General features: G+C 36.9%; 1 protein-coding gene across 3 annotated transcripts; it reads right to left on the minus strand.

Moving 5' to 3' along the window:
- Positions 1-837: 837 nt before the first annotated feature.
- LOC110027480 (probable RNA-dependent RNA polymerase 1) lies at positions 838-26,775 on the minus strand. 3 transcript variants are annotated; one of them, XM_020728932.1, is made up of 6 exons: positions 26,419-26,775; positions 26,232-26,334; positions 21,294-21,829; positions 3,206-5,085; positions 2,757-2,907; positions 838-1,821 (listed from the first exon to the last, which is right to left on the minus strand). In XM_020728932.1, exons 2-6 carry the CDS (start codon positions 26,251-26,253, stop codon positions 988-990), a joined length of 3,423 nt encoding a protein of 1,140 aa, XP_020584591.1. In that variant the 5' UTR covers positions 26,254-26,334; positions 26,419-26,775; the 3' UTR covers positions 838-987. The 3 variants fall into 3 exon arrangements, with proteins under 3 accessions (XP_020584591.1, XP_020584589.1, XP_020584590.1); XM_020728930.1 differs by having other exon boundaries at positions 3,206-5,133; XM_020728931.1 differs by having other exon boundaries at positions 3,206-5,133; positions 26,409-26,775.
- Positions 26,776-27,943: the final 1,168 nt, after the last annotated feature.

Raw genomic sequence — 27,943 nt, forward strand, 5'->3', positions numbered from 1 at the left:
AAGATGAGGAAGGTGATCTGAAGAGAATGGTTCCAGCATTTTTTAGTTTGAAAATTTATTTAGATGCTTGTTTTAGCACCTCATACATAAAAAACAAGATTATTGTAATCTGAAATGAACTTTCAGCCATTTTTTCCCTAAAAATAAGCATGCATATCTGATTAAGTTTGAGAATTATGAGGCATTAAATTACATTGATTGATTATTAACATTTTATAAAAATATAGTAATTTTATACAAATATAGTATTCTTTATTATTCTGATATAATTTTACATGAGAAGCTTACTTTTCCATGGGGCAATCAAAGATTTCTTCTCAAGAAATTCCCCAGTACTCTTCTCTTTACGTCTAACCATAAAATGGTATAAAGACTCACAATCATAACAAGATTAAATAGAAGGACAGCACCAATAGAAAAGCATACGCTAAGAAAAGAGAGAAACATCTCCATACCTGTGAAACTTTCAAATAAATTGCATAGAACATATTTCCAGACTAGGGCTTCATTCCAGCGTTGAGTTGCAGTAAATGCCGATGCTTGCTAAAATCTCTTGATTATCTCCCGAAATTGTTTTGCAAGAACCATAATTTTTACCATTTTAGATTGCAAAGAGCCTTCTTTGTTCTGCCAACATGCCTTTCAAAGGAGTTTCACTGTTCGATAAAGCTCCTTCAAATAAAGCCTAAGCCTAAGAATATTTGATAGGTAGCTCAGTTTAGATGTTCTTTACTTCGTTGGCATCTGTTAGATAAGACAATACACATCGATACATACATTTTAAAATAATAATTTTACAAATGATATTTAAAAAGAAAAAAAAACCAAAACCTTGCATGCAAATACATAACTTCCCAACATAAATAAATCCAAATGACTTGTACAACACCTACTAGTTTCTAAAGATCTCATAAACAAAACACGTTAATACATAACATATTACTACATACACCCACACTTTTTTCTTACTCCAGCACCAAAACACTATCATAATCTCAACCCCTGCTCCAATCGGCCGCTCAGCTGCGCTTCTAACGGGCAACCAACTCTCCTTCTACCCATATTCTCCTTCTTTATAGTAACAAGCTTATCAAACAGACACCAACAAAAGCTCAGAAAATGAGGCCTCTTCATGCCTTCAGAATACGTTCCCCAGTAATCCGGGTGATATGTTACATGATAACAAGCCGATGCCTTGGCAAATGAAGTTGCACCCTTCACCCCATCAACATCTTCGTCGCACCAAGCCTTGACTTCCTTCCTCAACGACCTCACCGCCAGTCTCACCGCTTCGCCATCCTTGTACTTGTCAAACTTTTTTGACATCTTCATCAAGCTGCCAGTAAGGAGTTCAGCCTCGTTCTTCATGCCATAGTGCTCCATCAGATTTCCTAGCTTGAAATCATAGTTGTCCTTGAAAACTACGGCATCATCAATATAATCCTCAAAGCCATCAACTTCCATGTCTGGGTCATAAGACTTCCGTGCTACATCCTTCGTGAAGGAAGTTATAAGGTAACCTGGTGGTAAATGGTCTTTGACTGCCCTGAAGAGCTTCCCAATCACTCCTTTTGAGATGTAGGTTGGTTTATCAGGCTTTTCCATGAAGTCGGGATACTCTTTGACGTGAAGAAGAGGAGGGATTTCTGCTGGAATGCCGGTTTTGGGGAAATCAACGGCGATCGAAAAGAGCTTTGCAAGCTCAAGGCAGGGTGAACTATGTGCTTTCATAATTTCTCTGTCGGCGAAGACTGTGTGGGCATTTGAAATGATGCCTAAACTGTCGTTGATGATGTAGTTTGTGAAGTATTCCTGGACTTCCTGCATGGCACAAGCATAAAAGGAAGCGCGGTTTTTTGTTATTTATATTCCAAAAGTTTACGGTGTGTTTAAAAGATAAATTTTCTGTTATACAAGCAGGAATCAGAACTATGATAAGTAATGGAAAAGGATGGTAATCAATTACGAAAATATTATAAACTGCAGAACTGTTTGTTTGAGAGTTGCTTCCTGCTTAAGCTTATAGATTGACATGAATGAACAGCGACAGAAAAAGCAAAAGACATTTGCTTCAGAATATTGAACCCATGCATTGCTTAATTGCATCAATTATAGCATATGCAGATCAACTTTATCATTCTATGAAAGAGTTTCGGTATGAAAGCAACATTACAATATCGCAGGACCTAAAAAGTGAAACTAGATGACCAAGGAACTAATTTGGCAGAATCAAAGCGCTTAATGTGTAGAAAAAGTAAAAAAAAAGTTGACTGTTTCCACAACTGTCTGCCAGTAAAGGGTAACTGGACAAGGCATGAGGCCTGAACTGGTTAACTAAACTTATATAAGCTGTCACTTAACGACTTTCTTTTAAGGGCATTTACAAACATAGAATGCAATTCTTTATGTATTTACATATCTCACACCTAAACTTTCATATTAACACGCATCACATTCAAATCTTTAATATCACATCAAAAATAACATTATTACCACTTTTTACAAGTGAAGTACATCTTTTCATACATCGATTTAAAGCATTAAAGTGCTTTAAATATGTTTAGGTGTGAGATATGTAAATACATAAGAATTGAGTGCTACATAAAGTAAATTTCCCTTCCTTTAATTGCTTTCTTTTAGCCTCCATAAGGTGGGAATCAAACCTCATAGATTTAATGATAATACTTGGAAAAGAGCCAGAATTTGACATGATTGAAATAGTCGAGGAGATTTCTGATGACTGCCAAAAGCATTACCTCGATTGTAACATCATGATTAAGAGTTTCAGATGGGGGAGCAGTGTATTCCATGGGTGGAGCTTGTCTAGGAGGAATAAGCGCCGGGTCCCAACACACAAAATATATATCTCCATCCAAGTCGCTCCCTGAACACTCATTTGGGTGCGGCCTGAAAGTAAAAAAACATTCACACAGCCAAATAGAATGAGGCATATTACAGAATGAATTGAACGAGGATTCCTACAGAATGAACTGAACAGGGATTGCGCGAGGGGAAAAAAATAAAAAAATAACAAAATAAAAGCATTGGGTTAAATATTTGTTGATACTGTTTGTTAAAATTCTTTCAGTCCAGCCAATGGAAGCCCGGTGATGACTTTTTGTGTTGCATGCAGAAAGTACACAGAATTGAAAACAAAATATAGAATTAATAATCACTTCAAATTTAAATTCTGAGAATACCTTACCTTTCACCTTTCTGAGGAAAAACAACGCAGTCAATCATGTGATAAAGATCTGGAACATCAACAGCATTCAAAATGCGAACATCACCCGGATGAAGGCATGGATTCTTAGCTACAGCAACCTTTCCTTTCACCACCACAGTTCGTTGATCACTTTCCCTTGCATGGAATGTATGAAGACCATTAAAATGATGCATTATATTCCCAGTACAGGAAACCTGAACAAAAACTTCACCATACTCTAATTTTCTAGTTTCATCCAAGCATCCCATCATTGCTCTACCCTTCTGAACAAAAATCCTCGATTTAGTTCTCAATTCAAACAACCTTGATGCCCTATAAGTCTGTAACATCATTGAAAGAAATGGCTCTGAATCAGGTTTATAGCCGCACATTAGCATTTCCTTCAGAACGTTCGTTGTTTCTCCGGGTGTCATGAACTCAACGGCCTCCATTGCACTATGAGCATCACTTAGAATATTATCCAATTGATCAACAATCTCATTTTGCTTCTTTTCAAAAATATTGTCACAAACTCCAAGAGTAGAAAGAAGAGTTATCAACTGCCTGTTAAGAAAGCAAGGCTGATATTTGCTATATGCAAGAACATCCAATTTAATGTTATTTGATTCAAACTTGCACATGCTATTCCGTAGAGATAACTTTCTAACTGATTTAGGATCTAAAGCCACAACACCTTTGTAACCACCATACCTTATCTGAAATGCTGAAGGCGTTGAACTTTTCAAGCCACATTTGATAGCTACTCTTTTAGCAAATTCGGAGGAAATCTTACCAATGCCATCAGAAAAGTTGTAGCCCGCCGAATTTTCAATGTCACGAATAAATTCAACTTCATCTCTACAAACAGTTAAGGTTTCTGTGGAGCTGCCAAAAGATTGGCCCAGCCTAGCAGCATATTTGGCAACATTTTTTATTCTGCCAAAATCTCCCATCCAATTTCTTATGCTAGCAGCTGTTACACCATTGCTTGATGCAAACATCCAGGTAGAATTTTCCCTTAATTGGCTGGATGAGAAGGCAAGAAATTCAAAGTTTTTATCACCAATGGTAATACCATTACGAAGTGTTGATAATATCCGCTTATAGATTTTGGTGCGCCTAACGCCGGAACGAGGTGCTAAATCAGTTGAACGCATTTTTCCTTCATCCTCATCCACAAAGGAGACCCTTATAAAATTATTAATTTCTTCGGCATAATTACGGACCACACGGTTTGAAACATTGATTTCAGGACCATAGAAGTACACTTTTGAAGGTGTTACTTGAACTCTGTGAACATATACCAAGCCATCATCCAATGCAATGGAAGCTGAGAACGAGTGATTTTTTGATCTTTGAAGTTTTGCGTATTGCTCTTGAAGCCATTTGGCAGGGTGAAAACAGGAGCTTTTCAAATATGTCATCTTTTCTAAGGCCCTTTCTATTAAATCAATGGATTTCGAAAAGGGGTTAAGCAAACTGAAAAATGTTTCATCTAGAGTTGGCCCACTGAGAATCCCATTTTGAACTAAATGATTAATCTTAAAGAGAATTTTATATGGAACTTTGAAGCCATTGGGAGGGCTCACAATAGGCACAAGATGAAAATCATAAGAGTATGAACGGCCGTTCACCAAATCAAGATAAGCATCGACTTCTTTGAAGTAAACAAAATTTTCTTTTATGTTCGGAAGATCAGACTTAATGGGCAGCTGCAAACAAATTGTTGAAGATTGCCCTATGCTACATTGTGGAGTGAAATCTGTTGTTCTTAACCACTGTTCATCGGTGGAATGTTTGTAATAATTTAAAGCTGGATTTTCATATATAGCGAAGGAATTTTGTGAAGGCATCATATATAATTTTGGAGCAGCTTGGACCTGACGTATTGTCGACCATATTAGAAACAATGAGTCACATCTGGATGCCTAAGCAGGCAAAAGGCTTAATATAGTTGCTTTACGCACTTCAAGCAAATGCCAGGAATTGAATAAAAACCCATCCCATGATGATGGGATCTAAAATTGGTTAAAATTTTGATCTATGTTTATTTTAATATGCTTCTTTAATTTTGTAAATTTTTATTTTCAAGTATTTTGGACATACCTATGATGAAAGATCCATAAGGGCAATGTATCATTTTGTTTTGTAGATTAGGAAAAGAAACCATAAGATGTGTTCTCTAGATTTTTCTATCATTACAATAGTTTTCCCTCCCTCTTTCCCAATGTTGACTAATATTATTCTAACAGGTTTATAATATTATGTAAATTTTATTTTTAGTATTTCGTACGTAAATATCCACAAGGACAAGATGTGTGTTTTAGATTTCCCTATTATATCTCTCTAAGGTTAGAGTCCCCAATATATATATATATATATATTTTTTTTTTATTTTTATTTTTTTTTGCTCTATTTCTCAAGTGTTTTTTTGGATGTGAATTCCCTTGACTGTGATGTAAGGGCAGAAGACATCTCCTGGGAAGATTTCTGCTTATGTGGCATGAATGTTCTTTAATTGATGACTTCTTTCCTTGGCTTATTTTAGTTTCAAATATTTGACATTACCATTCCAAGCACCCTAATTTTAGTTTATTTGTTACTGTTGGTCTTTTTATCATGGCACAAAAACTGTTTGCTCATTTCTTCTTCTTTTTTTGTAATTTGAATTTATCAGAGATTTCTTTGAAATTCATCAATCAATGCATTATCATTTTGATTCAATTTCACATATTTTGAATTTAGAACAAAGGAAAAAAATTTATATTTTTATTGGCCTTTAATTCATAAACTCTATTTTTCACGTGATCAATCTAGCTGCAATATGAACCATATATTTTACTAACTATTCAAATCAAATAAATCAAGTTGGCAAAATGTAAGACACAATGACTAAAATGCCGCTCAAGTTTAAAGTAGTTAAATTAAAAATGAAATAAAGTATTTAATTAGACAAATGGTGATAAGATATACACCATAAGGATATGCTAAATATAAGAAATATATCCATACATATAATGAAGGTATAGCAATATACCTAAGATTTTTGTATGATTGCATCCATATGTTCACGAGCTCATGATTTTACACAGATTTATGCATGTTTAGCTGCACATGTCAATGATTTAATGTATAATTTAATAGTTGTGTATCATAAGAATAATTAAGTATTAGTCTCTAAAGGTGCCTAAACCTGATTGTCGAGTTGCAATATTAAAATAGAGGCAATGCTAATGTCCAAAAGGAAATTATGTACAAAACAGGGGAATTTACATGCATACCACAAAATTCCTATGTATTTACATATCTAATAGCTAAACTTTGCTTTATGGAATTTTGGAGGAACTTTCTGGAAAAACTCTTTCATTTTCTCATCAAGCAAATAAAAAATATATACCACTTAAACTAACCCGAATACAATTGGAGAGAAATTCAAATCATCGTGATAAGAAGGAAAGAAGTAAAAAATACACTAATAGGTAATTAAGGGAGAATAACTTCTCCCCTTCAAATGTTACAGCAGACCCATGGTTTCTAAACTGTGGGTGGGCCCATGTGATCCACAGTTATATTAATATTAAAACTCCCCCTCAAGTTGGGTTGTATGTATCATATATCACATATCACAAACATGCTCTTGAGATCACTAAAGTTGAGTCGAGCACGAGTCTTTGTAAGAATGTCAGCAAATTGATAATAAGTTGGGATATAACTTAGTTGGACAACCCCTCTATTGACCTTCACAGAGATAAAGTGTCTGTAAATCTCTATATGTTTGATTCAATCATAATGTATTGGATTCTTTGAAATACTGATGACTTATTGACCATTACGAAAAATTATAATAATGTTTTTGTTCTCCATGTATAATTTCACTAGTAATTTCTTTAGTCACATCCCTTCACAAATTTCTAGGGCCAGGGCACAAAACTCACATTCTACACTATTACCATAGCTTGTTTTTTACGTCTCCAAGTAACCATGTTACTTTATAGTAATGAATAGTATTTCGTGGTATATCTTTTATCAATTAGTTTTGTCCCGGCTAGAGACTTGGAATTAACCAATGCGAGTACAAATAATGAGATGGTGAAAATTAAAATTTTATGTATTTATTTTCTATAACTAACATTTAATAAATGAAATATCACTAAAGAAATTAAATTAAAGCAATGTAGTTAAATTTATCTCATTTCTGGTTTTTTGTATCTTCTAAAAAATTTTTTACGTTTATTATTCATCTTTTAATCAAATAATTTAAACCTAACATGATAGTTTAAGACAACATTAAGCTAAGCAAAACTAGTGAATGCTCATACTCTTAAACAACAATAATATAACAAAAAGAGAACGATACACATACATGTAAGAGATGTTAAAAATCAATATAAAAATAGAAGATAATTTACTTTTTAAGAAATGATTTTTTATGATAGTTTATAACATTCATTACGTCTTACCATATCAATAACATGTATAAATCATTTTATTTTGTATAGTCGTCACAGGAGTATCGTCTAAGAATTATACCAATTAAAGTACTTCAAGATTAATATCTTTTTCTATTTATATACATGTGTACCTTAGTGTTTCCCCGCTAGTATCATAAAGGATAAAACTCATTCATAGTCAAACATGCACATGCAATCATACTATGAAAATCATCATCTAAAAAAGATTATTTCATTCTAATTTGCATAGCAGCCAATATAATTATATAGCATTCAATATATATGATAATTTAAATAATATTGAGTATAAATATCATTCATATAACATGAATAAAAATTAAATAGAATCATACATCATAAGTTTGCAGTGATTTCAATATAATTAGCAACGGCAACAATAAATGCATCTGGTCTAGAAGGAACAAATATATTACTATAGCATAAGAATATGAGCACTCAGTTCAAAATTGTATGAAGTGTTTTTAGTTTTCCAATCATTTATTCTGATTTCACCTTCATTAATTTGATACAATAAAAATATTCACAATAATTAATTAAATGCTTAAGTGGTCATTTTATACTTAACGCTCAATTACTTGATTAAAAATATACTAATTCATTCAAATTCTAACATCCTAATTATTATTATTATTATTTAATTAAACATTAAAATTTACTTAAAAAACATCATCTCAACATTTCATATTAATAAGGCATCTAACCTAAATATTATGCTCAAACCCAATTTCAATGCATATGAGTCCTTTATCGTAGCCTTCCCAACATTGCCTATTTTGTTCCAAAACTCGCACAAAACCTTGTTGGCTCCACCTGGAAAAAATTTTGCTTGCATTGTTCAGATGCTGAGCTGCGTCCGCACGACGATTGTGATCCATTGATCACTGTTGAGAAAGAAAAAAACCTGTCATCAGTGTATCGCGGCTGTACAACGTACACAAAATTTTTTCCTCCGCCTGATAGTTCTTCAGCCCTCTATTTTCTTCTCCCTCGCTCGTTCAATTATCGATGAACTCCTAGTTGACTCAATTTGACAACTTCATTCGAGAACACTTCTTTTTCTCGAGCTAGGGCTAAGATCGACTTGCCTTCTTCCTTCTGTGAATTTTCCTAGACACTAAATTTCACATCGAGTCACTCACACCTTCGTCATTGTATTTGAATGTATTGTCTAGCTTTGCAAGTATTCTCATGCTTATGATTGGAGTCGGTGCCACCCTCATTTCTGCCCTAGACTACAAAATGGTCGTGCAAGAGAATCTTTTTTCTTCATTCGATTCCACACAACAAGAATCATCTGCATTCTCCACCTTCCCACACTGTAACTCATCAACACAGTCCTTTAAACTTAAACCTGATCATCTGCTCAATTTGGTTTATCGGACGACAACGATCTCTCTGATGTAAGCAGACTAATTCCCATCACCAGTATTGCATGCATCGGAACAACCCTGGCCTTTGAATATCACACACATAGGTACTCCTTTGATCCGTTAGTTGTGTTTGCCGATCTCCTTTCGCTTCTTCTTAAAAGGTCCTTTCGCTTCTTCTTAAAAGGTCCTTCCGCTCGACACAACTTCCTCAGATAAATATGACTCCTATGTTTTATACGACTCTTTGGATTTGTAATGATATAGCATTATAAGAGATAAATGATCGAGCTTTAAGATCTTCTTAATTTATAAAAATTGTTCTCAAAATTTTAAACATCTACCCCAAACCTCAAATCATTGCAAGAAGCACATGAACTATCTATAAATTTTCATGATGTCTAGATCTCATTCATTATGATGAAAAGTAAAAACAAAAAAAAAATCTGCCACAAGATAACTCAACTATCTTCCACCATCAACTGAAACAAGTTAACATCACAAGAATAACATCACATTTAAAAAAAAGGAACATAAGTAAAATAACATACATCTCTGAAATAACAAATACACTAATCAATCCATATTAGCATCAACATTAACAAAAAGTTCTTCAAACTTTCATGTGCAAGGGCATAAACTAGTGGTTGAACCGGTTGTCTTGGTTGACTTTGAGAAGGAGTTGAAGCTGTGAACATTATCATTCTTTGCTCGCATGTGGTATTTTAGGAAGAAGCTTCACTTGGTTTGTGTTCTCCTGAGATTTTCTAGCTAAGTGATGGACAATATCTCGTTGTATAACCAGGTTGATGACACTAGCAGCATGTATGAGAGCCCATCAAATATTAACCTTTATGTTGTTTTCTACACTTAGTATAGGTGACTACAATACTTCAAGGAGTGCCCCCACTGAATCTATTATAATTGAACTTAGACTTCTTCTCATTGGATGCCTCTGATTGGTTCATATGCTATTTCTCATCAATACTCTTTCTCTTGTGCATATCTTTACGATTCAAAGTGAGTTGATAATCAGTCTTCACTCTTCTAACTTGCTTCACTAAAACTGAATAAACATCAATTCCCAATGATACCAACGACCACCTGATAAAAAACTTTCAATCCAAAAGAAACATGTAACACTTCTCTTCTACAATAGTTATCAGTTGTGGGGCATATCTTGACAGTGCATAGAAATATTTTTCATACTACATAACTGACTTTTCTCCTTGCACCAACTTCGTGTCTTGCATTTGCTTTTGAGTCGATAGAAGTACAAACCACTCTCTCAAAAACTCTACAATATCCTCCCAATTTCTTATCATATTTGGTACATCCCCCAATCAATCATGTGTTTTGTTGGCATCATTTTTTGATGTCACATGTGTGGGATATCCACCTAAGCGTATAGGGGTAACGCTTTGTGCATATGTATTTCCCGTAGCTCAAGATATCCGATTGAGACCTTTCGGCGTGTGTAGAGGGGCACGTTGTCAAGGTCGTTTCTCTAGGCTCTGGCTCTTGCTTAAGCGAAGGTTGGTCGGCATTTCGCTCCTCGAATGGCTTCGATAGGGCCAACATGTGCTACTCGCCGCGTCACGCGGGAAACCGACTCGAGTTGGCCCGTCCACCAGCGAGCTTGTTCGGATGACCCAAGACGGTCAAACGGACCACGCTAGTGTGTCCGGGACGTCAATTTTACCTAATAAAGACATCCATTTTGCCAGGACTTCAGATGCGGGCTAAAAATACGTGAATTATAGTTTTTAGCCTGATCGTTAAAAAGGTGGTTCGGACAACCCCCAGATGAAAAAACGGAGCATGTGAGGGCTCCCGAAACGTTGATTTTATCTAGAGATGTTCATTTCACCGCGATGTCATGTTCAGACGAAAAATACATAAATAATAATAATATTATTAGTATTAGTATTATTATTACTATAATAAGAAATTTAAAAAAAAAAAAAACTATATCCTATCTCTAACCCACGCGCTCCTCTCTCTCTCTCTCTCTTATCGCCTACGACCCTGCTCCCACCTCAAGCGGCACGACCCACTGCCATTTTTTCTTTCGCGAGGCTCCTCCGGGCAGCTGCTTCCTCCCTCGCGCAAAGCCTGCCGATCTCCCTCTTCTTCGCCGACGACGCCAACGTTGTCGCCGACCTGCACCACCTCCGGCATCCCTCCTCCAGCAGCTGACCGCATTCGCCTTCTTCTCGGTCGGCCAAGCATCCTCTCGCTGGCTTCTCCGTCAGCGTAACTGCCGACGCCGTCGGCACCACCCGGAGACCCTTGCTCCGCCGAGCCTCCTCCCAACAACCAGTTGCCACGTTTCATTGCTCTTTTTTGCTCTGCCAGTCGCACGCCAAGCTCTCGCCACCCTGCCGGCTTGTTTCTCTGCCTCTGAAGCTCCGGACTCACCGCCGAGTTTCGTTGCCTATAGCAGACCGCCACCCTTCTTCCTTCCTATTTTCTTCGTCTCGGCCGGCCGCACTCCGACGTCTCCTCCTCGCCGGCAATCACCTCCTCTTCGCCAACAACTTTTTAGGTGACTTCGTTGTCTCATTGTAGTCGTCGGGGTGGCGACGACGTGACCACATGTAGAAGTCCGAACGACCCTCTCTGGCATTTGTACGTGTCATTTGCATTTTCACATGACAAAATAGCTTATTTTAAGTGCTTGCATGCCTCTCTCTTGCCCTCCTTTATGTGGTTCCTTGTGAGGTTAGTCGATGCGTGGACCGGAACTCTAAGGTTCATCGAAAGTGTGGGCTCTCCTTGACCATAATGAGAACGCGTCCGCAACTATCGCGGTGGTGTGATTTTCTTATCTCTTAACCGGCCTAAATTTTAGCCCGGTCTAGGCGCGTGGGTTCGATCGCCCGTGCGGAGTGGAGGTGCTCGAGGACGTGTCGACCGACCGACCGAGCCACCAATGTGATTGATCGCTGATTTCTTAGAGGGAGTTGTAGCTTAGGAATTACATGCGTTGGTCAGTCTTATAGAAAGTCGAGTGATTCCCTGTTGTAACCTTAAGTCTTGATCCCCGTGGGTTGAAATCCCAATTTTCCACGGTTTTGACGATCATAATATCCCTTTGAGGGATTAGTTGAGTTTGATCTTACAGAACAAGAAAAACATTGTGGTTATTTCGTCCTATAAAATCGTGGGTGTTCGTGGAGAAGGAAAGACTTTATAGCTAGTTCGCCCTACGAACGGTGGAGAGTTTCCCCTACGAGAAATCGGAGGAGGGAACCCTCCATATTGTCACGCCAAAGCTGGAGTTGACGATATCGTAAATCCAAGCACGTCAGCCCGGGTTTCCCAGGAGAGGTCGTTAGTACAAGAGTGGCTCGCTATCGCATGTGGTCATTTGCACCTCATTGTTTGCATGTGCATGTCTTGCATGTTATATATTACATGTTATATATCGCACTTGCACTTGCACCCCGCACCTTGTATTTGCATATTATACTTGCATTTGCACCTTGTATCTCACATTTGCATTTGCATCGGCACCACTTGTGCCTCGATCGATAGTCTCGGATCAGGCACCACTTGTGCCTCGATCGGTCGTCCCGAATCGGTCGACACCACTTGTGTCTTGGTCGGTCATCTTGGACCGATTGACATCACTTGTGCTTCAACCGGCTACCGCAGTTCGGTTGGCACAACACTTTGGTTTGACTGGATGCTCCGTCCCAGTCGATCGTTCGCTTGCTCTTTTGCATGTTGTGTATGTGCATGCACATGTTTGCTTGCATGATCGATATCATCTACTTGAGTTGGACTCCCTTCGGGTCATTGTCTCACCAATATACCCTTTTCTCGGTCCCATGCCGCTACCGCATGCCCCTCTTTTCGGGCCTCTGCCTTATCGACATACTTTTTTTTCAGGTTCATGCCGCCACGACATGCCCCTTTTTCTGGTCACTGTCTTCCCGGATACCCTCTCTTCAGGCCCCTGCAGCCATGAAATGTTCATTCATTCGAGTCACTGCCTTACCGGCATAGACTCACTTCAAGCCCCTGCCGCCATGGCATGTCCCTTCCTTCGGATCACTGCCTTGCCGACATACCCTCTTTTTGAGCCCTTGCCGCCACAGCATATCCCTTTTTTCGGGTCACTGCCTTACCGACATGCCCTCTTTTTTAGCCACCTTCCGCAACAGTATGCTTGTATTTACCAGAGTCACTGTCTTACCGGCATACTCTTTTATCACCACTTATATGTTTTGATTTATTTGCACTTGCATTTACATGTTTGCATGGATAGTGAGTTGGGCTCAAATGCTCGATAGAAGAGTAAGCCCGTGTCGGACGCGATATCTTAACAAGTATTGTTAACTGGTTTGATCCCGCTGAGCAATACGAGTTAAGTCATTGGGATTGACACGGGTACGACTGTGTTAAGGATCCAATGGATCTAACTCGTGTCAGTCATCTTCGTGACGCCCTTTAGATGTTTCAGATCTTTAAGACAAGGTCAGCATGGCGACCTCGTCAAAGTCATATTATACCAAGAATTACACTACACTTAGATACTATGTTATGCACTTTTCGTTAGATGATATGTTATCCTAGGATTTAAGGTGTAAGGTAGTCATTTTGATATCTGACTATTTTTCTTTGTTGGATTGGTTGCCCTAGCCAAACATCATTCTTTTGTATCGTGCTTGTGGTGTGACTACATGTTTCATATGTATAGTAGTGTGTTAGGGCGCTTTTCTTCAGGGAGTCATGCCTCTATCCACACAACAGGTACCGCTATGGGGAGCATGTGATGATTTTTGAACATTTTGCTTGCAAGTGTTATTTAGCTTCCTCACTTATAAGGCATGACTCATTACACGTTACATGCATGTGGGTTTTCCCGCTAACATTTGTTTTCATGCAGAGTTGAGTCTTTTCTTTTTCTATGTACTTCTAGAGTCTAGGAGAGTCCTGTAGCAGAAATAAGATACGGGCATGGGTTTCAAAGCGTTTGGCGCAGGAACCGTGTGGAGGGAAGCAGAAGCAGATGCTTGTGCCCCATATTTTAATTCTGCATTTTTACATTGATGTATAGAATTAAGACCGGACATATATATGCGTAGTCCGACCACCTTTTTCTTTTCTAGGATATGTCTCTGAACCGCAAGTCGGTAGGGTCTGAAAATAACATTTTTAATAACAATTGAACCAAAATGAGCTTTAAACTTCTTCAAAACAACAAGGTCATGCAGCTCAAAGCAACTCATGTGAATCCCAAGCTTATATGTATATAAAAGGAACGGCTCTCACGGTTTTCAGATTTCACAAATATAAAGATATAAGAGAGCCAAAGATATTCATAAGCAGTAAGGCAAATTGCACTCCTACATTTTGTCTTGGGTGCTAGTTATGTAAATGCATAAGAATTCGAGTGGTACGTATGTAAATGCCCCCATGTGCAACAATCTTGCAAGGCTAGAAAAGCTAGCAGCAGCTCAGACAAATGAGAAATAGTTACACTTTTACATACTGACAATGGAAATCAAAAAAGAAAATCAGAAGTTAACTGAATAGTAATAAACTTGATATGCCATCAAAATTAATGCTAGAAAACATAAAATTATTCCATTCCTTTCGCTTGTTCTACATTCCATCCACCCAAAAACTGAAAAGGAATGCTACAGATACATATAATTGCTTGACAAGCTGCATACATAATTTCCCCTCAATGAAAAATCAAGCAAGCTGGTTGGCCTTTAATTTTCAAGTATTGACCGACAAATCATTCAAACCAAATGCAAAGTTCAACAGAACTGATTAGATAACATTTTAGAAATTTATCAGAATATCAATAAAAAGAGCATTTGCAGGCATACCACTCAATTCCTCTGAATTTACATATCTAAAATCAAAACTTTACCTTATACATTTATACCACCCAAATCTTTAATGTCATATAAGAGATACCACTTTATCAACTATTAAAAAGTTAAATACGCTTTTTCAAGCATAGGTCAGGTGGCACAAGGTAAAGATTGAAGTTTAGGTTTTTGAAATGTAAATGTATAAGAATTGAGTATTATGTATTGAAACTTCTCACAAGTAATACAACCCCGCAAATGCAAGTGCGCAAAAATTGCATTTCCCCATACCCAATGCCTCAAATTTTTACAAATAGACCACCCAAAACTTTCAGATTTTTACAAAGTGCAGAGATGTCACCCGAGAGCAAAGCACCAAGCGCCGGTCATTTAGATTTATGACTTTGCAAGTAACAAGTTTTTTAAGTGCTATATTTGTAAAGCCAAAACAGCATTGGAACCCCAAGAATTGGAAACCCCAAGGCCCCAAGCAGCAAACGAAATGGCAAAACTTCAGCAGCTTAAGGTGAAAGAGGGCCTACACGCCTCACATCCAAAATCAGAATGAATTCACTACCAAAATGCACTTAGGGCTTTCAGGAAATTTAAAATGCGTAGAGATTTAGGAGGAGGAGGAGGAGGAGAGTGTTACCTCCCTCAAGATTTACCCAAAACCAATAGAGCTCAAAAAGGCCCAAGCTCAAAGAGAACAAACCAACTAGTGAAGCTCCACCAACGCAATTCCAACGGCTTCCCCAAAATTTTGGCAGCACCTCCCACTCTCAAGAATTTCGGCCAACCCTAAAGACCCTTCCCCAAGTGGGGTTTATATAGCTAGAGGAGGAGAACAAATTTACCGTCACTTACCTGGGAGGTTAGCCGAAGCTTGAAGGCGACGGGCGGGAGTGGCGACAAGGTTGCAACGGACATGTGGCGACAGAGTGCAGAGGGAGTGGCGGCAGAGGCTGCAGGGAGCGTGGCAAAATAAAAGTTTTTCGCAGGGCACAGGGAAGAATGGGGAAGAAGCTTTTGGCAGAGCGGCAGGCGTACGAGGAGGGGACCTCGGGTCGAAGTCGCGTGAAGAAGAGAAAAAAATATTACCTCAGGAGTACTGATGCATCAGTACTCCTGAGGTGGGGTGCCACGTGGCGCCACGGTGGGACCATTGCATACATGACATCCCACCATTGGAGTACTGATGCATCAGTACTGCTAAGGTAATATTTTTTCGAAGAAGAGGGGCTTCGGCTGGGACGAATGCGGGAGAAAGAGGCAGACGAGCTAGGGCTCGCGTGCGGCTCGCTCGCGGGAGAGAAAAGGATCGGGCCAAATGGAGAAGGACTAGGTGCGTGAGTGCGGGATTAAGGATTTAGCGATTAAAAATAAGGATTTTTTTCTTTTTTTATTTAAAAAGTGTCAAATTTCATGTAATTTATTCAAGCGCGACACTCTAGCAAAATGGATGTCCTTCATAGGTAATTTCGATGTTCCGAACGCATCGGCGCGGTCTGTTTTATCATCCAAAACCGTTCGAACAATCTCGTCGATTATCGGGTCAAAAACACGTCGAATTCGATTTTCGTTAAAATTTCAACTCACAATTGATCGTTTTAAAAAATTTATTTAAGTTTTCGACAAAAAACGGCGCAAGCGATGCAAATTGTGGAAAACAAATGTGTCAAGTTTTTTAATTGCGAAGTTTGTGCCCGCAAATGTGCAAATTGTGCATAAGGTAATCCTAAGGCATAATAACTCTATAGGGACTCCTTTTGGGTTTCCTCATGTTGGTTTCAACCTTCTAAGTGCTAGAGGCTGATACCACACATGCGAAACTCCAAAAGGGTAAAAAAGTATGTGAGATTTCTAAAATGAAGTGGGTCTTATTTCTAAGGTTCTAAGATAGCCAATGAGAGAACCTTATGGCTAGACCCTAAACCCTAAGAAAAAAATTAGACCTCACTAAAAATGAGGTCAACAATTGTAAATAACAATTAAGTTTAGGAACAAAAAACACAGATTAAAGATGTAAGATTATTTGTAAATTTCACACTTCCTCTTCCTTTTACAGTCTGAGATTCTAATTGCAGTATGGTGTGCAAGAACTAAACGATTGAAAACTAGTAAAATCGCTTCTCATATGTTCTGATGCTCTAGGGTCCACTATCCACAGTTGATTCTTACTATTGAGAGCAATAAGAGCGGATGGAAGACTACCTTGATATGGTAAAAGGCTGGTAATAGGCTCAAAATATTGTCCAAGAAGCCTTTGGAAAACTTCAAGTTGTTCTTCGAAGAATGTATTATGTTTGTGGGGTTTGTCTTCTTCTGATGTTGTGTTTGCTTGATTTTACCTATCACCTATGACTTTGTTGGGCTTCCAATCTCGCAATGTTCACACTGCGATCTATTCCTCTTTTATTTGTTGACCTAAGACGATTTATGAGTGTATAAAACTGAGTTATCAGTAATTGATGTATTGGTTTTACCTGTCATCATGAGTTTCTTCCAATTTTCTTCGTACTTCAATAAAGACTTCACAAATTGAGGAAGAGGTTTGGTTCTCATGATTCTTACTTTGAAATCATCTAGTTCCTTGTTAAGTACTAGAAGGAGCTTGAAGGTTCTCTTTTGTTTAACAATGATTTCGTAAAGAGAAGAGTAATGTAAGCACTTCCATGCGTATGTTTCATATATATCTAATTTATTTCATAAAAGGTGAGTCCACAGAGCAATATGCACAATTTGAAACCGCAACTCATAGTGGAAAACTCCGCCCTTAACCATCATGTCACAAATAAGGGCACTCATATATATCGAGTTGGAGTCAATAATTGGAGAGAGTGTAGAAATATTGAGTAACATTCAAATCACCTGGTTGCATGATACATAAGCTAGTTCCAATATCAAACAACTAAAAGGCGTTGTAAACAATTGAATAGGTTTCCCTTGCAACATCCCTGCTTTTTTTTGTCGTTTTATACAAGAGGAAGTTTTATCTAATTTTTGTGATAAAAAGTTGACAAGTCATAATATGACCACGTGACTAGACCCGCAATTACTTGTATTTTTAATCTCCTTAATTTTGCCAAAAAATATGTCTCAAATTATATCTAGCGGCCAGTGTGAATAAATGTAATGATTAAAATAAATTTTCACACTAAGGGTACTACGCAAGTATACGTATCTTTTCAATTAATATATGATTTTCTTTAAAAATCTCAGTATCGATCCCACGAGGAATGGAGTAACTCTTAATATCAACTTACAAAAATTCTATTTAAATTGCAAATTAAGAAAATAAGAGATTTAAAATAACATGCTTACTAAAAATTACTACTAAATAGTAAGAAAGAAGGTAACAACTAAATGTAACAGTTTAACAAAATATAATGAGTTTCGATATTATGGAAAACATTTCCCCTTGTAAAGAGATTTTAATTTATGTAATATTCAAATGATTTAAGACAAAATTGAGGTATTATGAAAAATAGAAGCATACCTTATTTTTTACCCCCTCCTGACGCAGACAAAGAACATTAACAAACTAAAGGTTGATTCATTAACATCTCGATTCTGCATCAGTGTTATCTAGCCTCTCACCTCTAGATGCCCCTAAGTCTATGCCACCATGATGGTCGAATCTCAGTGTCAGAGTACTAAACCTTAATCCAAATTGATAAGACTATAGTCTGTCACTCTAGAACTAACCAATTTTACGTCCATCAAAACCTATCTCCCTATTTATTTGCACTCCTCCTTAGATAATCACAATGGCTCTGCCTAGAATGAAGTATGGTATCCACTAATTTGGTGAAATCATTGTCCTCTCAGGTCATTATGTTTCTCAACAGATTTTAACCTCAAAAGTGGTCAGTTTGCAAAGTAAATGAAGATTCGGTGAAAATATTATCACAATTTTTAAGAGTAAAAAAAATCTTTAAATCATTTTCATCTCACAAGATTAAGTCTCATATGCAAAAAGAAAGAAAAGAAACTACTCAGAATTCATGGAGATTAAACAAAAACAAAACATTTGCATTGAAATCCAAGTCTTGCAATAAAAACTTAAACACAAATACAAAATACTTTTTCTTCTCCCCAAATAAACTTATGGAATTTCCTTTAAGTAATCTCCAAACTTCTTCACACTAAAACATACTCACATATACAATTGAACACAAAATATGAAAAACATAATTTACTATTGCCGCCCAATTGAAGTTTTTAGGCTCTAAAAGGTCTCTAAATTCGGCCAAATCCTTCTCATTAAATAGAAAACATAAAATAATCAAGGGTTGCTTCAAAAAGCCTTCCAAAATTCGGTTAAATTCGACGTATCTTCTAGAAAAGTAGTTGTTGGCGCTATAGCGCCAGTCTGAAGGGTTATAGCTCCCATCTTCGCTCGTTTTTTGTGTTATGGCACCAAGGGGTGGTGTTATAGCGCCACACAAAAATATTCAATTTTGCTTCATTTTTCTCTCATTTTCTTTAAATGTTCATTCAATGTACCTGAAACCAAAATATTCTTCTTTAAAGTACAATATTATTAAAAAAGTACATAAAATGTTTATAAAATATGCACTAAAAACAAGTTATTTTTAGGTTGATCACCATGTGATGTCATAAATATTCCATATCTGATATTTAGGATTTGTATGGTGCAACACTTTCATCAGTGAGATGAACTTTTCTTTTGCCACAAACATACATGAACACAGATTGAGAGTATTAGAGAAAATTATTGTCATGAAGTTTGTGATTGATGATGTAAAAAGTGATTTCAAATGTTGTAAATCCAAAAATCCTAGATTCAGGTTTAGACGTAACTTCTGAGAGGAAGAATCAGTCTTCATGTCGTATTTGGTCATGAGAAGGTGTCGGCAGGAAGCGATTTCAGTAGAGAATGTAAGACATGGGCGTGTGATTTCCTCTAAAAAGAAATTATTTGTCACTAACATAGAATTTGCACTTGAGAGAAATTTTTTGTCACCCACATAAGATTTTCACGAGAAAGAGAAACTATTTGTTGTCGACATAATATTGTCATTGGGGAGAAAAATTGTCTGTCGCCAACATAGGATTTCTACGAGAGATATGAAACAACTGCCACCAGAGGATGAATTGACATATGGGACCTCGACCAGTGAGGCCGGGATTTTCAATAGAAAGAAAAAGTCGAACAGTAGTTTGTTCCCAACAATAGCGAGAGAAAGTATTAGGATTTCCACTAGAGAGAAAAGTCCCAACTAGCAAATACTCAATCCAAAAGTTCCACTAGAGAGAAGATTCAATCCGAGATTTTTCTCGAAAAATTAATGCTCGGAACATTGTGATTGACACCCGAGAAGTTGTTGGGTTGCCTACGTCTGGAAGCCTGCTAAAAGTTACGCTCGACAGGGAAGGCCAAGGAAGGAGTGAATCTAACAGAGGGCCTGCAGGGACTGGAGGGTGTAGGTAGAGACACCTGCAGAAAAAAGAGAGCTGGAGTTTTCTTCTGGGCTTTCATACCATGTAAAATTTAGGAGGAACTTTCTTAGAGGAAAAACTCTCTCCTTGTCCCTTAAGCAACCTAATACAATTGAAGGGAAATTCAAATCATCATGATGAGAAGGAAACAAAATGAAAAACACAATAATGGATAATTAAGAAAGGATAACTTCTCCCTCTCAAATGTAGGGGAGGACCCACAGTTTCCTAAACCGTGGGTGGTCATGTGATCCACGGTTATACGCAGTTTAGGCTTTCATACCTTCTGGCAACCAAAATGCCTACCAAAATGCCAAAATGTATACGCAGTCTAGGATAACTTCTACCTCAAGCAATTAATCTCTTACATGTAAACTAAATGCCTATCATACCATTACATTTTAAAACCAGCATTTAAGCCACGGAAAGTTTAGGCTTTCTTCAGAAACGACTACTAGGTAGACAACAAAAGCTAAAAGAACTTCATCAGAGTTTTATTCTTCAAGGTTTCTTCTGCGGTGCATTTGAATCCTCAAACTTATATTTGACCTTTCAATTAATTTCCCCAAGACCATCAAATTGCTCTTTATTAATCTCAGATTATGTTCTCTGTTAGCCTAAATGTGAGTGAAATACTCATTACAAGAGCTGATAACACCCAGCACACAACACCATCCCAACAATTGGTCAAATTTTAACATATTCAAAATTGTGACTAATTTACTTCTGACTTGAAGATGACTAACTAAAAATATTCGATTCAACACCACAAATCTGTCAAATTTTTGTTTCTTTACCATTTTTCTTTCATCCATAATTACTTTTGAATAAAACAAAAGTGGAATTGGCAAGTATTGCATGGATGGTACCCTCAACATTAGTAACTATAAGAAGCGGTTACTTATCATATATAATCATGCATAAACGCAATGTATCAGTCAGAACTAACCTGAATTTGGAGAAACCGGCAGCGTTGAGCAACAGAATGGTATAGTTGGATCTCCCAAATGCTTTCATATGAAAGTTCAAGCTTATACAAGCAATCTTCCCATGATGTGAATAGGGATATCTTCCTCAAGTTAAATCCAAACTCAATTCTGGCATCCCTCGCTGTCCAGAGAATATATAACTTTTTCTCAGAAATCTGGCAACCAAAATGCACTATAACATCCTCCATAACATGTGACGCAGTGATAGGCTTAGGTACAATGTCACGCTCAACATCTCTAGACGTCAAGTAAGATTTCTCGAAACACAAACGCTGCTGACGAGTCATATATTTGACCTTCGTAGCTCCCGTGCTGCTTATGAACTGCACAATAGCAAATGCTTTTGATGTACTTTTGATAACTTTGGGATGTCTAAGCTTCACAGCAAACACAGATCCTTCTCCGGTGTAATACTCCAGACATTCTTTCACTTGAATTGCCGTAGTATGAAGAGGGAAACCAGAAACCTGAATTGTTTTACCTCCTATTTTTGAATCTGAAGCATGAATGTTCAATTTCAATTAATAAAAACGATTAGAAGCCAGAGAATTGATTTTAAATATAAGCAATAACAGTTTCTTTAGGGGCTGTTTATGGTCATTTTTTGTTTTATTTTTAAAAGGTATGTTTGAATTGTGTTTTCCAACTTGTTTGTTTGTTTTTGAAAATAAATCAGCTAATTTTTAAAATACTTTAAAAACTTTTTTATTATTTTTAAATGAAAATCACCAAAGCCAACCCCCATTATTGCTAGACACTGGCAATGCCACTATCAGTTCTCATCGCCACCATATGAAATATTCAATAAAAACAAACAGAATACTTATTTCGAATGCCAAATATAGTCTTATATCATATCAGAACATAAATAAAAGATAAAGATAAACGCAAAAAAAATAAAAGGTGATTCCAAATAGCTCTTCAATAATGACATAAATTCCTCTGTTGCATATTTAGCAAGATGAGACTTGCAACTTGAAACACTATGATAGGCCTCAATTCTCTATAAAGATGTCGTAAAAGTTTAAAGTTGTTAAGTTCTTATTTTTTATCTCAACCACGAGGGCAAAATGTTTGTTGAATAGATCCTTGCATACTCAATATTATTGGAGGAATTAATAAAATATAAAAGCTCTAGTGCCTATGTTTCATCTACACAATCATTGCTTGGATGCGTAGGAATCTTGAGCTCGCCCAGTCATCCAAATTTGTCACTTCGCATGGCTTGGCCATGGCGTCTCACCCTCGAACCCATGTGTTTGAGTGCATGATGTGCTAGTCCTAGTGCTTACCAATAAGGCACATGAATTGAGCCTTGTTGCTGCTCCTGGCAACAGCATCCTTCATGGCTAGCACATTGTCTAGGGCTGCAGCCTTGCTAGCTATTTTGTTTGCCTACGGCTTCTCACCACTTCACATTTATCCCACATTTCCTTGCAAAAAATCAATACACTAACATCCGGTTTTCTAATAACTCTCTCGAGTAGTCCAATCGATACACAAATTCCCTCTTTCCACAATAGGCTCATGCTCCTACACCCTTCCCTGCACCTCGCAGGTGCTCTAGCTTTTACCTAAACCCCCTACCAGGCCACCTTCATCACCACCACTTGTTTTAATGGCTTGTCTTCTAGAAGAGCTTCTCCTACATATCAACATGAATTGGTGCCTCATATTGCTTGGTTGGTTACTTGTTCAGCGGGCTCATTGATCCTTATCAAATCATTGTAATCTATGAAAGTATATTACAACAGACTCTTCTCTTAAAGATCCTATCATGTGAATGGCTATCTAGCGTGCATGCTAAAATGGCCTTCCTACTTTAACTCTTCCAAGTAATCACCAATCACTCAAGTTTGGATTGCTTTTCAGTATTTCAACTAATCCACTTTATGTTATCTTCACCCTATGTTTTTGTAAACCTTTATGAATTTTTCAAATTAAGAATAATGCGGAGTGGAATATTTTGGAATACTTTTATTGATATGAACGGAATACTTTTATTGATATGAACGGGGGTATAAATAACCCTTACAATAATCCTATAATAGGAAAAATAATAAAAAAGAAATGATATGAAAGGAAAGACATATCGCATGATATCTCCAATAATTAATTCATATTAATTATTAGGAATTATTAGAAGATAATAAGAAATAATATAAATTAGGAAAACAAATAATCCATAATATATAAAAAGAAAATATCTCCTTATATTAAAGAAAGAATTTATTCCTCATAACCAGGAATAAATTATTTTTCTATTATAAGTTTTAACGGGAAAGACAATAAATCTTGTAATTTAAATTAGATATTTCAACCCTCCCCCTCCACTCAACCCTCCCCCTCAAGTTGAACATGGTTGAAAACCATATTCAACTTGAACTAGAAACATCGGCTGCAGTATGCTGACTGGACAGGTAGCATCAATTTGTCAATAAAAAACTCCAACAATCCTCAAACCGTAAGTGTCGAAGCCGAAGGTCTCGTCGGCAGCATATATGCCTGAAGCAAGTTCTGACGGTAAGAAAGGTCGTTGGAGGGAATTTCACCGGCATGAAGGACTGCAGGAGGGACTTCCAGTGGAAGGAAAGTCATCAAGTGATAGGTCCCACTGTAGGTAGGTGCTTCGACGGTCCTGGAAGGAAATCGGGTGGTCCGACGGCTGGAAGATCCCGCAGGAAGGATCTGCGACTGAAAAAACTACAGCGAAAAACGACCATGGGAGAGCCCCAAGGAAGTCAGTGCTCTGTGTGGTTCTGTGGGGGACAACGATTTCCACCAGAGAGTGAAAATCGGGATTTCAACTGGAGATCTTCTATGATTTGCACTGGAGAAAAAAATATCTCATTGGCGAACCAAAATTTCTACTAGAAAGAGAAAATAATATTCGTTATTTGTTGAAAATGTAAGTTTGCAGTTGTCCAAATGTCTGCGCAGGGAAAACCGCTGAAATCGTAATGGTGTAGTGAACCAGACACCTACGCAGGGAAAAAATTGAGGCAGAGAAAAGGCTGCAAAAATTGACTTCGATGACTGGCGGTGCCTGCATAGTGAAAAACCGAGGTGTAACAGAAGTTACAGGAATTGTCGGATGCAGAGAAGAATGTAGAGAGGTCTCCGGTTGTGATGGCTGAATCGATGAAAGGTCGGGACACAGGAATTTGGCTCGGGGTGCTTGACGCGTAAGAAGTGGGCGACCTTGAGGTCCTCACACTAAAAGCAATTAGCAAACGCAAGGAACTCGAGTACGGTGTGGCGGGTAGTCATTTAGGGAGCCACCGTGACTGAAGCCTTTAACAGCGCGCATGGCACGAGCGAAGAGGCGGGTGAACTTGATGCCCTCGCAGTAAATCTCGGCGAAACCACCGTAGAGCAGCGTTGCAAGGGGTCTGGAGAAAAAAATCATTATTTCTCTCCCTTCCTGCACAGAGGATGACAGGAAGGGAGTCTGACGATCCTCAAAGAAGGGTCAGGAAGATCGGTGGCTAGAGTACGAAATTAGGCTCTGATACCATGTTGAAATTAGGAATAATGCAGAGTGGAATACTTTTGAATACTTTCATTGATATGAACGGGGGTATAAATAGCTCTTACAATAATCCTATAATAAGAAAAATAATAAAAAGAAAATGATATGAAAAGAAAGATATATTACTTAATATTTCCAATAATTAATTCATATTAATTATTAGGAGATAATAAGAAATAATATAAATTAAGAAAACAAATAATTCCTAATATATGGAAAAAAAAATATCTCTTTATATTAAGGAAATAATTTACTTCTCATAACTAGAAATAAATTATTTTTTTATTATAAGTCTTAACGGGAAATGCAATAAATCCTGTAATTTAAATTAAATATTTCAACATGAATAAATGTTGTTATGGCTCCTCTCTAAATCTTCTATGGTGAGAACTTTGGTTAAATTGAAAGTTACTATTTTTCTTAAAAATGAAGCCTCATCTTGTGGCTATTGCTAGAAGATAGAATATGAAGAAATTTCTTTCTATTGTTCTTCTGGAAATTATTTTGGGCATAATTAATGAACATTTTGAGTTTCATCTTAAAAAAAAAAATTGAAACTTTCAAACATATGAGGTGCATACAAATAATCAAGTATAATCAAGATGCCTATCAAATCCAAAGACATCAAAATGTTGGATTATCTAAAGATTAAATAGATCACAAAAAATGAAACAAAATTATCATTAATCTTTCTATAAAATATTACATTGATAAATAACATTGAACAAAACAAATTACTTTTAATAGATAAAACTTGTATTTAGAAATTACTGAGTTAAGCAAATCCTTACAACCAAAGCCTGTAGAAATGAACATCATATACACTATAAAAAATAGGGGCTATTCTCTACATAACACATAAATCTTGATTTTTTTTATAAAAATAACTCCCAACTATTTTTATATTTTAATAATACCACCCAATGACCCAAATGTTAAAGAGTATAGCATAACTACAATCCTGTAATTTTCTTACTTCACTATAGCTCAACGAATTATTTACCTTTATTTTTATTTTTTATATTTTAAATAGATATATGAATGATAAAGAACTGCAATGTTCTAAATAAAGCAAGCCATTTTAAAATACTGGTTGAGAGCTTAGACAATAAACCAAGAGTTCTCGGGTACTTCATTTTTTAAAATAAAAATCTTCCCAGTAAAATATGCGCAGTGAGATCTACTTGGAAAAAACGAGTTTCCCTTCCGAACAAGAGCGTCTGGCCACCAAAACCATAAGAAATCACAACTAAACAAACAAGATCCGCCCAACCATGGAGCAATACCCATTACCCATCAAACTAAAACGAGGGGGGAAAAAAAAAAAACAAATCACCAACAAAAGAGAAGAATGGAAAAAAATTACCTTCCTCCACACCCATCATCATCCCAAAACCGATCTTCCCCTAAACCACAAGAATCGCTACTGAACAAAGCACGATGTCCGCTTCTATCCGAATTCTCATCAACTGTACAACACAAAACAATCCGATCAACAAACAACCACTAAACAACGGCGATCAATAAAAACCCCATATAAAACCTGCGCCTACACTGAGAGAAACTCCGGAAGTTCTCAACTGCTCCGCATTCGCACCGGACTTCAAAGCCAGAAATGGAACATTATAAAAGCTTGGGACAGTACCCCGCCCCCACTCCTGCGGAGCAGAGATACCCTGAATGGTCTGATTGGTTATTATTCTCCATCACGAGGAAAACTAAGAAAACTTCACCGCTCGCCAACTGGACAAAGCGATGAGTGTGGAGGTGCGTGATTCTCGGAGTGCGCAGGGTAGAGTGAGCTTATTGGATGGGACCGACAAGCTTTAAGGTACGTTCGCCCCGCCCTCCTAATTTTCTGGTTTCGCTTTTGGCGTCAATGCCGAGTCGTCTGCAATTATTAGAAAGCTTGTTGGCGAAGGAGTTTGCGTACTGTTGCTCGTCAATCAAATTTAAAGAAGCTTGATTATAGGCTCAATTTTTTTTAAAAAAATATTTGGTTATAAATCATATTGAATTTGTTTTTATTTCCTTTCCTTTTCATATGAAAGGCTGATATGCATTGAATTTAAATAAATATTTCATTTTTAAGAAAATATATTTCATTCGAACCGTCATGTCATTGTACGTCTATACAGATGACCGTCAGCCATCATGTGGTCTCCGAACATAATATTTTCTCTATTTTTAGGAGGATTTGATCCATCGAGTATTTAACTTGAATAGAATTTAATAAATTTAGACTTACCGAATCCAAATGCGTTGAATTCATTAAACATTTGATATGACTAAAATTTAAAATAGATTCAGTTGAATCTCTTTGAATAATTTGATGTAAGAGGAGCGATAACTCGTATGTATGTTTTCTTTCACACTTGAGTCTTATAAATTTACAATTTAATAAATTTAAATTTTAGTCAAATAGATGGAAATTTAACTTCGATTTGCATTAAATTCTATTAAAAATGCATATCAAATACCTTGTTGACATAATTTTGTTTTAACCCCCTTAAATCATTCGTATTGAACAACATAGGATGAACTTTTATTTGTCAGTTGAATTTAAATGTAATTTGAATAGGTGAATTTTAAGTTGTCTTCTGAAATAAATTGGTATTATATATCACTTTTACAAATATTACTAATTATGAATATTTGATATTTAATTGGAACCTTCCAAGTTTTGCAGCTTTTTAACTAAATAGAGCAACAAATAAATCCATAATATTCCAAAAAAAAAAAGGTATGGAAGATATAAAATGTAAAATATTGTTATTATTGTCATAATAAATGGGGGGATTACATGCCTACCAGGCAAATCTTGATAAATAAATGTGACATTTAACATCTAAAATTATACATAGAGAATGCACCAGCATGAGTCTATCTTGGAGAGATTCAGCGACCCTTGAGAACAATATGTACAACTAAGGAGGCTTGTTGCGCAAGATCGAATGACCACCTTATTTGACCAGATAAACCCCATTGAACTGAGACAGGAGGCCAACCAGGTGTAGAGCACCCGAACGGAGGACCAAAGATAATTGAGTCTAGCAAAGGCATCGATCCATTTATCAT

The sequence above is a fragment of the Phalaenopsis equestris genome, unplaced genomic scaffold (genome assembly GCF_001263595.1).
Source record: "Phalaenopsis equestris unplaced genomic scaffold, ASM126359v1 Scaffold000428, whole genome shotgun sequence".
NCBI classification, from domain to species: domain Eukaryota; kingdom Viridiplantae; phylum Streptophyta; class Magnoliopsida; order Asparagales; family Orchidaceae; genus Phalaenopsis; species Phalaenopsis equestris.

What these genes read in the sequence shown, in the direction of transcription:
- LOC110027480 (XM_020728930.1), bottom strand. Translation starts at nt 26,253, where the DNA reads ATGATGATGGGTGTGGAGGAAG. An exon ending in GATGATGGGTGTGGAGGAAG is followed by an intron (nt 21,830 to 26,231) that starts GTAATTTTTTTC and finishes TTCATGCTTCAG; the next exon opens with ATTCAAAAATAGGAGGTAAA. An exon ending in TTTCCTCAGAAAGGTGAAAG is followed by an intron (nt 2,908 to 3,205) that starts GTAAGGTATTCT and finishes TTTTACTTTCAG; the next exon opens with GCCGCACCCAAATGAGTGTT.